Genomic DNA, 12,501 nt, shown 5'->3' on the forward strand with positions numbered 1-12,501 from the left:
TGGATTCTCCTGCTGTGCTGAATTCCTCTTTTCCTTTACTGTAGGTATCTCTTATTCATGAAGCTGGCTGCGTTGCAGCTGATGCAGCAGAAAGCCAACAAGCAGGAGAGCTCAGGTGTGCTGGAAAATGGTGCCTCTCCGGAGAACGGTACTGCAGACAGCGAGAAGTCTGAGTCAGAGGATGGTAAAATAGATGATAACGTGACTGGACTTGATCAGGTGAAAGAGCTTGCTGAGACCATTGCCTCTGATGATGGAACAGGTATTTCATCCTCGGCGCAGGCCTCCTGCCCTAGCTGGTGGGCTGTGTCCCTGGGAGGAGCTGTGCCAGGCTGGGGGTGGTTGGGGTGACTGCTGTTAAACAGGACGAGCGCTGGCTGCTTCTGTCAATATTGTCTTAGCTCTTTGCGTGGACCTGTTCCTGCACTAACAAATTAATCACCCTGGGGGCCAGTCGGGTAGGTGGGCAAGTGTCTCTGACAGCAGCAAGCCCATCAGCTCCGCTGCAGGAGCGAGAGCCTGGCTGGCCTGCAGGGTTGGTGGCTGGGGCTGGGCTGCCAGAGGTTCGGTGCAGGCAGAGGGCAGCGGGCTGTGGTGGGGCTGGGGAGTGTGCAGACCCCCTTGGGGATCCCAGGCTTGAATTTCTGAGTGTCTGTGGTTGTGGAGTGGGAGGGCTCCATGGGTTTTCTGGGTCATCTTACATGCTTTTGTTGAGACTCTGCATTTTGCAGCCATCCTCCTTTCCAAATACCTTACCATTGATTTATTTTTTTTATAATGGATTTCTGCAGTACATGCCATCATTGTTGCTTTTAGTAACAAAGCGTTTCTCTTAATTTAATAGCTAGGCTTGTCATTTTCTGAAATCCACGTTCATTTGTATTCTGTTTTTCTTCCTGCTCCAGTGGATCCCAAAAGCAGAGAAGTGATTCGAAATGCTTGCAAGGCTGTAGGCTCCATTAGCGACACATCATTTGACATTCGGTTTAACCCAGATATTTTCTCACCAGGTATGTGTACAAAGAGCTGGTTTTAGTCCTCCTTCAGAGGATTGCTGTGTCCAGCCAGCTACAGACAAAAGATTGTGTTCTGTAGCTAAGAATATTGCTGGCTTTTGGTTGGCTGGGCACGGTGCAGGATGCTCTGTGAAGCACACAGATACGGAAAGAGAAAGAAGTGTAATTGATTGCAATGCTCGAACCACCAAATGCAGGCAGTAAGCTGTCTCCCACAGCTATGCTTGAGGGAGGTCTGCAGATTGCTGCCAAGAATCTTCTTGCAATTCTCCAGCATCCCAGCTGCTAGACCACATGAAAAGAAGCAGAGGGAGGGAAAAAAATTAAATTTGATCCTAATGTAGTAGTTTACACAAAAAACCCAACAGTTGAACAACTGATGTTGCATCCTCAGTGAAGGTCAGGGTTTGTTTTAGTAACATTATGGTAAGCAGGTCACAGTGCCCTTTCAAATGCATGCATCAGTCGCAGGTGTTGTATGTAGCTTTCCATGGCTGGAATCAGTATTTTTTTTATTTGGAAATACAGAAGAAGCTCCCAGAGTGTTTATGGGGGTTAATGCTGAGGCAAATTGCATGCAAATTGCAGGGGAATGGCCGTACAGTTGAATTTAGCTTGGAATGTATCATAAGGAGCATGTGTTTTGAAATGCCCAAGCATCTTCTAAGGCTGGTACGGATTAGTGCTTTGGCATCAACTTTTGCAGCTAGAACTTAAAAACCTTATTTTAATTTTGGTCTACAAAAGCAAAATGCTCTGAGTTTCTAGCACTTGCAGTATTTCATAGAATCCTAGAATGGTTTGGGTTGGAAGGGACCTCAAAGCCCATCTAGTTCCAACCCCCTGCCATGGGCAGGGACACCCTCCACTAGCCCAGGTTGCCCAAAGCCTCACTTGCTGGTCCACCTGCTGAAATGTTCCCACTCCAGTCTAGCTAGTTGACTCTTGCACTGGAAGTGTACACAGACCTTTGCAGTAGGTAGAATGGACCAGATAAAGAGCAGAATTTGGACTTTTAAAAGCTGTGTTAAGAATGAGTGAGTGGGCAAGAGCAGCACAGCTACTAACCAGCCAGAGCAGTAATGCTCTTTCCATTGAAACACACAGAGCAGATGAGTTCTTGAAGAAGCGTCTTTAATTCCAGGGAGACAGAATCACTTTACCTGCTCTTACTATACACTTTCTGTATGTGAGTTGTTTCTTCTTTGAGTTGACGTGGTTTATGTTTGTCTCTCTTACTCTCCTAGGTGTTCGTTTTCCCGAGTCTAGCAAAGAGGAGGTGCAGGATCAGAAGCAGTTGCTGAAGGATGCTGCTGCGTTCTTGCTGTCGTGCCAGATCCCAGGTTTGGTAAGGAGCTGAGAGCCAGCGGTGATGTCCCCTCTGAAAGCTTGCCTCAAGCTTGGCCGCTCTGAGCAAGCGCTGACACAGCGGTACGCCAGCTTTGCCTCCTGAGCTAACGCTGTGTTCTGCTGCAGCCGAGTTCTGGCACCCGTGGTGAAGTACAGCGAACAGTGCAAGCATCTCTGGTGCAAGCACAAAAGGGGCTTTCCATTTCCTGTCTTGCATCATGGCACAATTTTCCCACCTCAGTCCAACAAAGAATCTTTGGCACTAGTAATTAACAGCTATTGCTAATAGTTTGGGATAATAAAGACCACATAAGCCATCCTCCCTAGCCCTGGGCATCCTGCACAACATATTGTATTATCTGACCCTGATTGTGACTCAATTGGTGACTAATAATTTTGAGTGAACTGGGAAATTGTTCTTACTAATATCTATTGTAAAAACTCCTTCTGTAAGTCTTAACCATTTTGGATGCTTACCCATACACCTGGCTGGATAAGAAATACCAGCTTTTCCCTTCTCAAGATGTTCTCTAAATTGACTGCCAATGCATATGTTACAGCAGGCACTGTAAGTAGGAGGGTAGGATTGATGATCTCCACTCCAAGAGGTTCAGGAGTTGTTGGCCTTGTGTAGGAGGGGATTTTCCTTGCTGGAAAGTTTCTTCTGAACTCTAAATCTGCTGGTTTTGTAGTCAGTGTAACCTTTAAGACCACCTATTCAGTCTTCAAATAAAAAAGGAGTGAATCAGAAAAGGGCTTGGTGACTGTTGTTTTACAAGATAGTTGATACACTAGTATATAAACCCAAAATGCTGCACAAGCATGCGTGAGGGCAAGTTTCAGGCCAGCTGCTGTAAGCAGGCAGTCCTCCATACTCTGCGTATCAGAGAGTAACGTGTTACTCCGTGGCGTGAATTAACTGACTCTTTATCAGCTGACGCTTTATCAGCACTGCAGCACAACTTCAAATGCAAGTGCCATTTCCCCTTATCACCTAAGTGTGCACAACTCCATGTAGTCTTCTAATTGCCACGGGAGCCCTCTGAGTCCCTGCTCTGCTACTGAGCTCCTGCGTGGCCTCAGGCAAACTGCTGGAAGTCGTGTGCTGAACGCCGTCGCTGTCTGCACTGGTCTCCTTGGCCACTCAGGACGCTGCGTGCTCAGCACTTGGTTTCAATCCTCTGCGCTGCTCCGCGGGGCCGTTGCCTCCGCTTGTTTTGCACAGGGAGTTGGATGAAGCCTGAGCTGTTGTACTATGACAGTTATCTCTGCGTGCCTTGGTTGCCCAGTGCTTGTTGGAGTATGTAGTGCTGCTCATTCTCCACTGAGACGTGAGTGAAGATGGTACAAGTGGCAAGGAGCTTGCACAAGCTGCTTTGGGCTGTCTGCTGGAAGTGTTCCCCCTGCCCGTGTAGCACGGTGGTCTCTGGTACTCCCCACTGAAGGAGCCTTGCTTGGGGTCACTGTGGGCCTTGGGGTGACCCCGAGCCCCAGGTAACAGCTGTGTGTGACCAGCAGTGGGGAGCAGCTGTCCTGCCCCCCCCGTCCTCGCAGCGCTGGTGGAACAGCTCTCGCTCCTGCTCCAGCCCCGCAGCTGCGCGGGGGGCTCGAGGCTGTGGCCGCTTGGTGTTTCCTTCATGCCGGGTCCCACAGCAGCAGTCCTGCCACAGAGGCAGAGCAGAGACAGCACTAACCGAGCTCCTGAGGAGTCTTTCCAGGCTGAATTTATCCGCTTTGCCCCCTGTGGAGCCTCTGGCCCAAGGCAGGGAGCACCCAGCAGCCCAGGCTCCAGCTGATCAGTGCTCTGTACTGGCAGTTCTTGCTGTGTTTGTAACTTAAATGTCATGCCTGGAAACTGTCTTCTCTGTCAGGCAATGCCTTTTCCCCTCTTCAGTCAGAATTTTTTTTTTTTTAATTGAAATTCTTTTCTTCACGTTTGCTGTCTGTAACTGAAGTTTGTGTATACCCTGCAGGTCAAAGACTGCCTGGATCACACGGTGCTCCCGATGGATGGGGCTACCTTAGCGGAGGCCATGCACCAGAGGGGCATCAACATGCGTTATCTGGGCAAAGTGGTCAACTTCATCACCAAGACCCCTGGCCGTGCACAGCTGGATCACATTTTTGTAAGCTTCAGACTGACAATTAAAACTGCCTCTGACATCATTTGCCCCATATAGATTCCAACTTGGCCAGTTGTTTTCTATGTGTAAAAAATAAACAGCTTCAAAAATGGAGGAGGGGGGAGAAGGACCTGTAAGTGGTAGATGGGGAGTTTGGCTCCCAAATCCTTAGTGGCTTTCATAACTTTAGACGGTTTGAGAGTCCTTTGGGATAGAGAAGTGCTTCAGGGATTCCCAAGCACAATAGCAGGCACCACACTGTTGGATTTTAAGCCACGCATTTTTTTTAAGTCTCTAAGATCCATCAGGGCTTTGGATCCAATTGGAAGGTGCCCGTGAGCACACGCAGGGCTAGTGCTGCGGTGGCTCCTGCAAGCCACAGAGCTGAGCTGTGCTGCTGGCTTGTGGTCACCGTGCACGGGTGTGCAGGGGGCTGTTCCCTGGCACTAGGAGCGTTATCAAATGCAAAACTGCTGCAGGCTAAGGACTGGAGAATGAGTCTTCTGCAGGGCTTGATAAAAGCCCACTTCAAAAGCAAAGCATATTTTTAATTGTTATTGCCGACTGACTCTTAATCTCTGTTCTGTATTCTTTTGGGTAGAAAATAGGAATCAGTGAATTGATCACCCGATCGGCTAAACACATCTTCAAGACATACCTCCAGGTATGACCTGCAGTCTAACCTCTTGCCTTCTGTGTCCTCTCTAATGACTTTTTTCCCCAAATAGAGCCTGTTGGAGCCTTCTCTCATTAGGCAGTTCGCAGGGGTTGCCTAGCAACGGGAAGTACAATCTCATTAGTGCTAAAGTAGGTGCAGGCCTGTGTGTAAGGGAAAACAAGTTCCCACTTGAAGATAGCTTTCCCAGAGAGTAATCATTCATGCTTTTCTTCCCCAGATTCTCACTCATTATGTTGAAGGCTTTTAAAAGGGAAATCACAGCTTGTTTTCCTTGTAATACCCTTTCCTCTTAAACACTGTTGCTTTTGCCCTTCTAAGAAGCCTTTTTTAATTGCATAACACTAGTGCATCCGTGTACTGGTCCGTACATAGCATAGCAATACACCTGCCTTTATTCCAGTCTCAAAATCTTCTTTATGCTCTCTAGTTCCTCTGTCCCAGGTAGCAGCCCAAAATGGAATGATATATTTGTGTGTAGGTATATACTTATCTCTTATATCTGCATAATTCTGTCTGTGCTAGTTCCACTTGCAAATATTGCCTTCCTCTCCTGGAAGATTTTCCTGTTTCTAGTAGGACTGGATTTGTGTGAGACTCAGGGTCGGAGTTGTGCCTGCATGATGGCAGGTGTCTTCCCAACTGATTTCGGTGTCTCGCTGTAGGGCGTGGAGCTGTCGGGTTTATCAGCAGCCATCAGCCACTTCCTCAACTGCTTTCTAAGCTCCTTTCCAAATCCCATTGCCCATCTTCCAGCTGATGAGCTGGTCTCCAAGAAAAAGAATAAGAAAAGGAAAAACAGGAACCTTGGAAATGCTGATAACACTGCATGGGCCAGCATGACCCCTCAGGAGCTTTGGAAGAATATTTGTTCAGAAGCAAAGAACTACTTCGATTTTAGTCTTGAATGGTAAGCAGAGCAAGTTACCCTCGCTTGTGCCTGGACTTTCACCAAATGTCTGTAGCTCTTATTGTTCTTCAGTAGGATCTGCCTTTTTGACTTGTTTTCTGTTTGAATATAAATTTGTGTTCTTGAGGGAGTTTTACAGGCTTATAATGGAAAGAAATCAGACAAAGAGCAGCAGGGGGAAGTGCAACTGAAGTTTGAAATGTGGTGAAACCTATGAGGCAAAGGCAGCTAGGAGAACCAGAGGAGGAAGGGAAACCTCTCCTTAGTGGTGCAGGGGGAGCAGAAGGCGAGAAGCTGGAGGAGTGTAATCAGAAGAGATTTGTCTGGGTAGATGGTGATTTAGGCTGAAGGGCTTATGTTCCAAACCAGGGACAGCTTCTCCTGTGTCGGAAACAGAGATGGTGAATGAGGCTGCTGGAAGGTGCAGTAGTGAGTGTTAAACTGGAAGGGCAAACAAAGTGGCCCAAGAGAAAAGCGGTGGCTAGTTGGCTAAATCAGTGATCATCCCTTCACGTCAGGGACAGCTCGCTCTGTACCAAGAGCTGAAGGCATTCAGCCTGTCACCTGAATGAGTGAGCTTTGACATGAGCACACCAGGATTTCAGTAAAAAGTACTGTTGTGCATCCCTGTAAGCTTACAGAGACCGTTAGCAGCCACTGTAATGTCAGTCGTTGGTTCCAGTTAGCACCCAGCTGTACAGGGGCCTGTGCTTCAGATACACCACAGCGGAGGGATGGCTGTGAGCAGAAACCTACCCGAGAGCTGAACCTTGTGTGTGCGTTTTGCAGTGAGAATGCTGACCAAGCAGCTGAAGTGTATAATCTACAGAAAATCACCCTGCTTCGTGAAATCTCCCTCAAAACTGGAGTTCAGGTAAGATCCACGTCTTCCCTCCCTTCCCCATCATGTTCTGTACCGCTCATCAAGAGTGAAAACATCTCTATCAATGCTTTTTTCAGCACAAATCCAAAACATAGCCCTGTACTAGCTACTCTGAAGAAAATTAACTCCCAGCCAAAACCAGCAGAGTGGTGTTAATGTTGGAATACAAGTTCCAGCCCTGGGGAACGAGACTTCGATCCAGTTCCCTTTTAGGGTAGACTTGCTGTGCATCTCCCTTGGAAGATTAGCCAGCCTGAATGCAATCCCTGCGGCTTGCTCTGTCTGACAAACCAAACTCACACCTTAATTAAGTTCACGTGCATGCATGCTCCCCATCCAAAGAGAAGCAGCTCTTTGGCTGAGCGGAGCAGGACTTCGGGGTTGTCCTTGCGTGAAGGTCCAGGGGTTTCCTTCCTCACAGCACTGCCTCTCGCCCCTCTGGGGTGCGAGAGTTTGGCTGGATGGGGTTCCCCGTCAGGGGCTCCAGTACTGGCACGGCCGTGTGGTGTGATTTTGCCATGCACACCTACATGTGACCCCCCTCCAAAGCGCTGTCCCCAGGTAGTGATACTGGGGATGTTTTGACTGTGAATCCACACGCAGAATCCGAGGCTCGTTTTCCCCTCTCTTCTTGCCAAGTACCTATGAAAGTGGTGACCGTGACCTCCGGTCTTTTCGGTTCCTCCAGATACTGCTGAAAGAGTACAACTTTGACAACAGGCACAAGCCCACCTTCACGGAAGAGGATATTCTCAACATCTTCCCTGTAGTGAAGCACGTAAACCCCAAAGCCTCAGATGCTTTCCACTTCTTCCAGAGCGGGCAAGCGAAGGTTCAGCAAGGTACAGACCCAACGTGCCTCCGCCTCTTGAGGCAACTGCTGATAAAAGGAAGGGTGGGGGGGTGTGGCATGGCACGGTACACCCCCCAGCCACCCTGGTTTTGGTACAGAATTGTGGTCTCCAGGACCACCTGAAATGCACACCTGCTGTAACGTTACCAAGGACGAACGGGTGGATGCAGGGCAGCCACCTCCCTCTCCCAGGTTTTAGTCCTTGACGTAAGGCAGTGACCTATGGCTGCGTGTCCTGCTACTGTTTTCACTGCACAGGCAATGCACTTCTCCAGTGGTGTTAGGGGTTATTTAACATACATACACGAATATAACTTCTTTCAGGTTTCTTGAAGGAGGGCTGCGAGCTCATCAATGAAGCCTTAAACTTGTTCAACAATGTGTATGGTGCTATGCATGTAGAAATCTGTGCCTGCCTGAGGCTGCTGGCTCGTCTCAACTATATCATGGGAGATTATTCAGAGGTGAGCAAGGGCTCTGATAGAGTCTGTGTACTTCTCTCATTCCTTCCCCGTGCTTGCTTGCTCAAGTGCACGGCATGTGTGTGACTTGCTCTTGGGTCTTCTGTTCTGTTTAGGCCTTAAGTAATCAGCAGAAAGCGGTGCTAATGAGCGAGAGAGTCCTGGGTATTGAACATCCCAACACAATTCAAGAATACGTAAGTACAGGGTGCTGGGGGAGAAGCAGCACCTCGTGTGTCCACCTGGAGTCTATGAGCCATAATTCGTGTCTGCATCTAGAAAACAGTTGCTGTTCTCCTCCTCCTGTAATGTTCTTCCCAGAATTCTCCACTTTCATAATAAGCTTTGTGTCTTACGATTTTGTAAACAGAATACCTTAATGTTTGCATAATAAATGTCCTGCATGGTCAGTATTTGTCTTAGTGTAGAATTTTGGGGGTTTGTCTGCTGAACGTTTATATTCGTTCATTCTGCTGGCTTTTGCCCTGGGCTTATGTCAAAAATGAAGAAAGAGCAAGTACTATCCTGAAAGTGCAATCAGAGTATCGTATACATACAGGTCAATTTTGAAATATTCCTTGAGGTGCGTAAGGGAAACTGAAGTGAAACACTTCAACAGCTTCCTCAGTGCTGGGTCTTAGGTGGTACCTCAGTGGAGCTGTGAATCAACCAGCAGGCTTGGACTGGTCTGAGTGGTCAAAATCCCTGTCCATAAAGGAAGACCTTTTTATTTGTATGTGGCTGAGGAAAGGAGTAGAAAGGACAGATTAGTTTGCTTTACGGAGTGGGAAGTAAAAAACACTGATGCTGGGTTACTTCTTTTGTTATAGATGCACCTCGCTTTGTACTGCTTTGCAAACAGCCAGCTCTCGACAGCATTGAACTTACTGTACCGTGCACGCTACCTCATGCTATTGGTATTTGGGGAGGATCACCCAGAAATGGCACTCTTAGATGTAAGTAATCTTTTAGACTCTTCAAGTTTCTAATCTCCAAGAAACCTCTTGGCCTTTAAAATGCCCATAGTGCTGGCTATTAAATAAACATTTAGGCACTGCTTTTCCCTCTCTGGGTTACTACCAGTTAGTGCTATTGGAAGAAGGGAAAGGAGGAATTTGACTCTAGCTGGGAGGGTCAGCCTTCTGTGGCTGGAGCTCTGCACTGGGACGCTGGAGACATGGGTTCAAGGGCCAGTAGTCCTTGGGCAAGTGCCTTAATTTGGCCTGTTCTTGTTGCCTTTGTGTAAAGTGGAGAGAGTTCCTTTTGTCTGGCTTGTTTGGCCTGAGCTCCAAAGGGGGATGTTGGTCTCCCGTCACGTGTTACGTGCTATAGAGATATCTGCGGGGGACTTGTGGCTGCCACAGCCTTTTCAACAGCGAAATACCTGTGTGGTCTTGGTGTTTATGAAGCAATAAATGCGTAGTTTGACTTTGCCTTTCTGAATGCCTGCTTGGCTGCTTTGTGCAGAACAACATCGGCTTGGTGCTCCACGGGGTTATGGAGTATGACCTGTCCCTCCGGTTCCTGGAGAACGCGCTGGCCATCAGCTCCAAATATCACGGCTCCAAGTCTTTGAAAGTTGCACTAAGGTGAGGCAGGGTGGGGTGCTGGGCTGGGCCACTGTTCTGTGAGAGTGAGTACGTTCACCGTGCGCTCCTACGGGCAGGATCTGATCCAGTTGTGTCCTCCTAAATTAGAGATTCGGTCTTGTCCCAGCTGTCAGGCTCCTTGGGACTGCTGAGCTGTGCGAGTAAGGTCATTGTGCAGCGTATGAGTGAGTTTGTCTCGAAAGACAGAGATCCCTTGTTCTTAATTGTGGGATCTGCTATAATGCTGATTGCCCCAAAAGTCTGTCAAGATGACCCTGGTCCTTGTGGATTCTCTGTAGAAAAGAGTACGTGGCAAGTGATGGTTGGCGAGCAAGGCTAACGTAATTATACTGGGAGACCGGGATGATACGTAAACACTTGTATTTAATTGTTTCAGCCCTCAGGGAGCTATTTTTGAGAGCATATAATTTGCTTTTGTCCTTTACCATAAAGTCTTGTATTTGAATAAAATACTGAGCAGCTTTCTTGTGTTTCCAAGGGAGCTATGAGTGGTCAGCACCTCTAGGATCTGCTCTAGATACCTGCTGCTCTTCAGCACTGCATGCACTGTCCTTGAAAGCAAAGCTGGCTCGCTATCAACCAAGCAGTGGCCCACTCCTAATTACTACTACCACATTGCAACCCATCTGTTCTTCGTCAGGGTGAAAATAAATCTTATTAAGCACCCACAAGAGTCTGATTTGTTTTCCAGCAGTTGATGGATACGCATTCTGCAGAAAGCATCTTGCCTGCCCTTAGTAGCACTGGGATGCGTGATGAGATTCGTCACCTCCCACAGACTAATACTGCCAAAACCAGAAATCCTGTTTTCATTCCAGAAACACTAAGGAAGCCAAGGCCAAGCCAAGTCAGCTCTCCCACCTGGAGAGAGCCCAGGTGACTTAGGTCCCAGCTCTGCCACTGCTTTGCTGGTTGTTTCTGTGCCAGAAGATTATTTTTTTTTTACTTTCGGCTGTGAATAGACAAGTAATTCACACTTTGCTTTCTAAGAAACAAAAAGACCTGTTTTGAAGGGTAAGGGCTTCTGGCTGCTTCCTCCTCCTCCAGTTCACAAATCTAGCCCTGAGATGTTCCCGTGGATGTGCTGCCTCTATCCAGTTCACCACTGTGACCCTCAGCTTTCCTGGGAGCAGGAGGAAAAAATCCCCAGTTCAGACTTTCCTTTTGTAGGTCAATTCTCAGCATTTCAACAAAAATCCAGCCCAAATCAGCGTAGTACATTAATCCCCAAACGGGGTGGGGAGAAGTAACTGCCTTGGTGCTGTATTCAGAGTCCAGTATCTGCCTCCTTTGACACTGGTATTAAGACTTGTAGCTTGAAGGTTGTCACGTTAGTGTCATGCTCGCTGTGCTGCAGAAATATTACTTCGTCATTAAAGTTCCTCTGAACCCTTTTCCTTCCCTCAGCCACCACTTGGTAGCCCGAGTGTACGAGAGCAAAGCAGAATTCCGGTCAGCTCTGCAGCACGAGAAGGAAGGCTACACCATCTACAAAAACCAGGTAAGGAGCCTGCGTGCTGCTGCTCTGCGTCGTGTCACTTTGCTGCCAGAGACGAGCGGTACCGCTGCAAACAGTGCCACAGCTTGGAACTGGGGGAGGCCTTTCTTACAAACAGCCCTGAGCAGACACCAGGAAATCCCCTTTCTAGGGATGGGGCAGAATTGCTGTACGATAATTGACCGCTTTTATGCCAAAAGTCCCTGAATATCCTTCCTGCAACTTGTTCGTGCTGTACCCCTGTCGCCAGACAGAAACTTCTGTTGGTGGCATGGCCCCGCGTTCTGGCAGGCACCAAAAGAGCTGATCTGTTCTTTCCCCTTTTTTGTACCACCTGTCTTTTAAACACCAGATCCAAACTAGTTCGGTAGTTGCTGTTTCATGGGCAGTGCCTTCTCCTGCTCACAGCCCTTGCTGATGCACAGTGAAACTTCTGCATCAGCCCGGGTCTGTCTGAACACGTCTGCCGCTGCGCTCGGTGACTCGGCGCCGCCTCGCTGGCTGAAGGCACAGCCTGGCAGAGGGAATGCCGCTCACCCTGCAGACTTGCTCCTACTTGATGGAACTGTGTGACGTTGATAATAAGGCTCCTAGAGGAATTTTTGTTTGTTTGTTTTTTGAATGCCAAGGCAGGTGAAATCCAGTTCTGAGTTTCTATAGGGGTGTTGAGCTAGCAGAGACTAGGAGTGCACCCTCATGTGGGCCCTGTTCTCATTTGTAATGTTGTACGTGTTTTTTTCTCCCCCCCCCCTTCTGATTAGCTTGGAGAACACCATGAAAAGACCAAAGAGAGCTCTGAGTACTTGAAATACCTGACTCAGCAAGCTGTTGCTCTTCAACGCACAATGAACGAGATTTACAAGAATGGCTCCAACGCAAACATCATGCCACTTAAGGTAACCTACGTAACAAGAGCGATGCAGAGTGCTTGCCACGAAGGCAGAGGTTTGTGTTTAGCTGCTCCCAAAGGACACGTCAGTGTGCGCAGGCAGGCGCTACCTGTGCAGGCTGGTGGTAGCGGCTGTGTCGGTGGCAGACCCTTCACGGGCGGGAGATCCCTGCAGCGGCTCAGACCCAGCACAGCGTAACCGATGGGGACTGAGCCTTCCTCCCCTCCGCTT

General features: G+C 48.4%; 1 protein-coding gene across 2 annotated transcripts in view; it reads left to right on the forward strand.

Moving 5' to 3' along the window:
• The window catches only part of CLUH (CLUH binding protein of NUMT mRNA), a 41,315-nt gene that overhangs the window by 24,640 nt on the left and 4,174 nt on the right, over positions 1-12,501 (forward strand). For both annotated transcript variants that reach the window (XM_075771914.1, XM_010304641.2), the window contains exons 11-24: positions 45-262; positions 906-1,010; positions 2,264-2,364; positions 4,340-4,492; positions 5,091-5,153; positions 5,831-6,075; positions 6,865-6,949; positions 7,647-7,800; positions 8,136-8,275; positions 8,389-8,469; positions 9,103-9,228; positions 9,740-9,861; positions 11,290-11,383; positions 12,142-12,276. In XM_075771914.1, the coding sequence (XP_075628029.1) occupies positions 45-262; positions 906-1,010; positions 2,264-2,364; positions 4,340-4,492; positions 5,091-5,153; positions 5,831-6,075; positions 6,865-6,949; positions 7,647-7,800; positions 8,136-8,275; positions 8,389-8,469; positions 9,103-9,228; positions 9,740-9,861; positions 11,290-11,383; positions 12,142-12,276 (1,822 nt within the window). The remainder of the gene's footprint in view (positions 1-44; positions 263-905; positions 1,011-2,263; positions 2,365-4,339; positions 4,493-5,090; positions 5,154-5,830; positions 6,076-6,864; positions 6,950-7,646; positions 7,801-8,135; positions 8,276-8,388; positions 8,470-9,102; positions 9,229-9,739; positions 9,862-11,289; positions 11,384-12,141; positions 12,277-12,501) is intronic.

Source organism: Balearica regulorum, chromosome 19 (assembly GCF_011004875.1).
Source record: "Balearica regulorum gibbericeps isolate bBalReg1 chromosome 19, bBalReg1.pri, whole genome shotgun sequence".
Classification (NCBI taxonomy): domain Eukaryota; kingdom Metazoa; phylum Chordata; class Aves; order Gruiformes; family Gruidae; genus Balearica; species Balearica regulorum.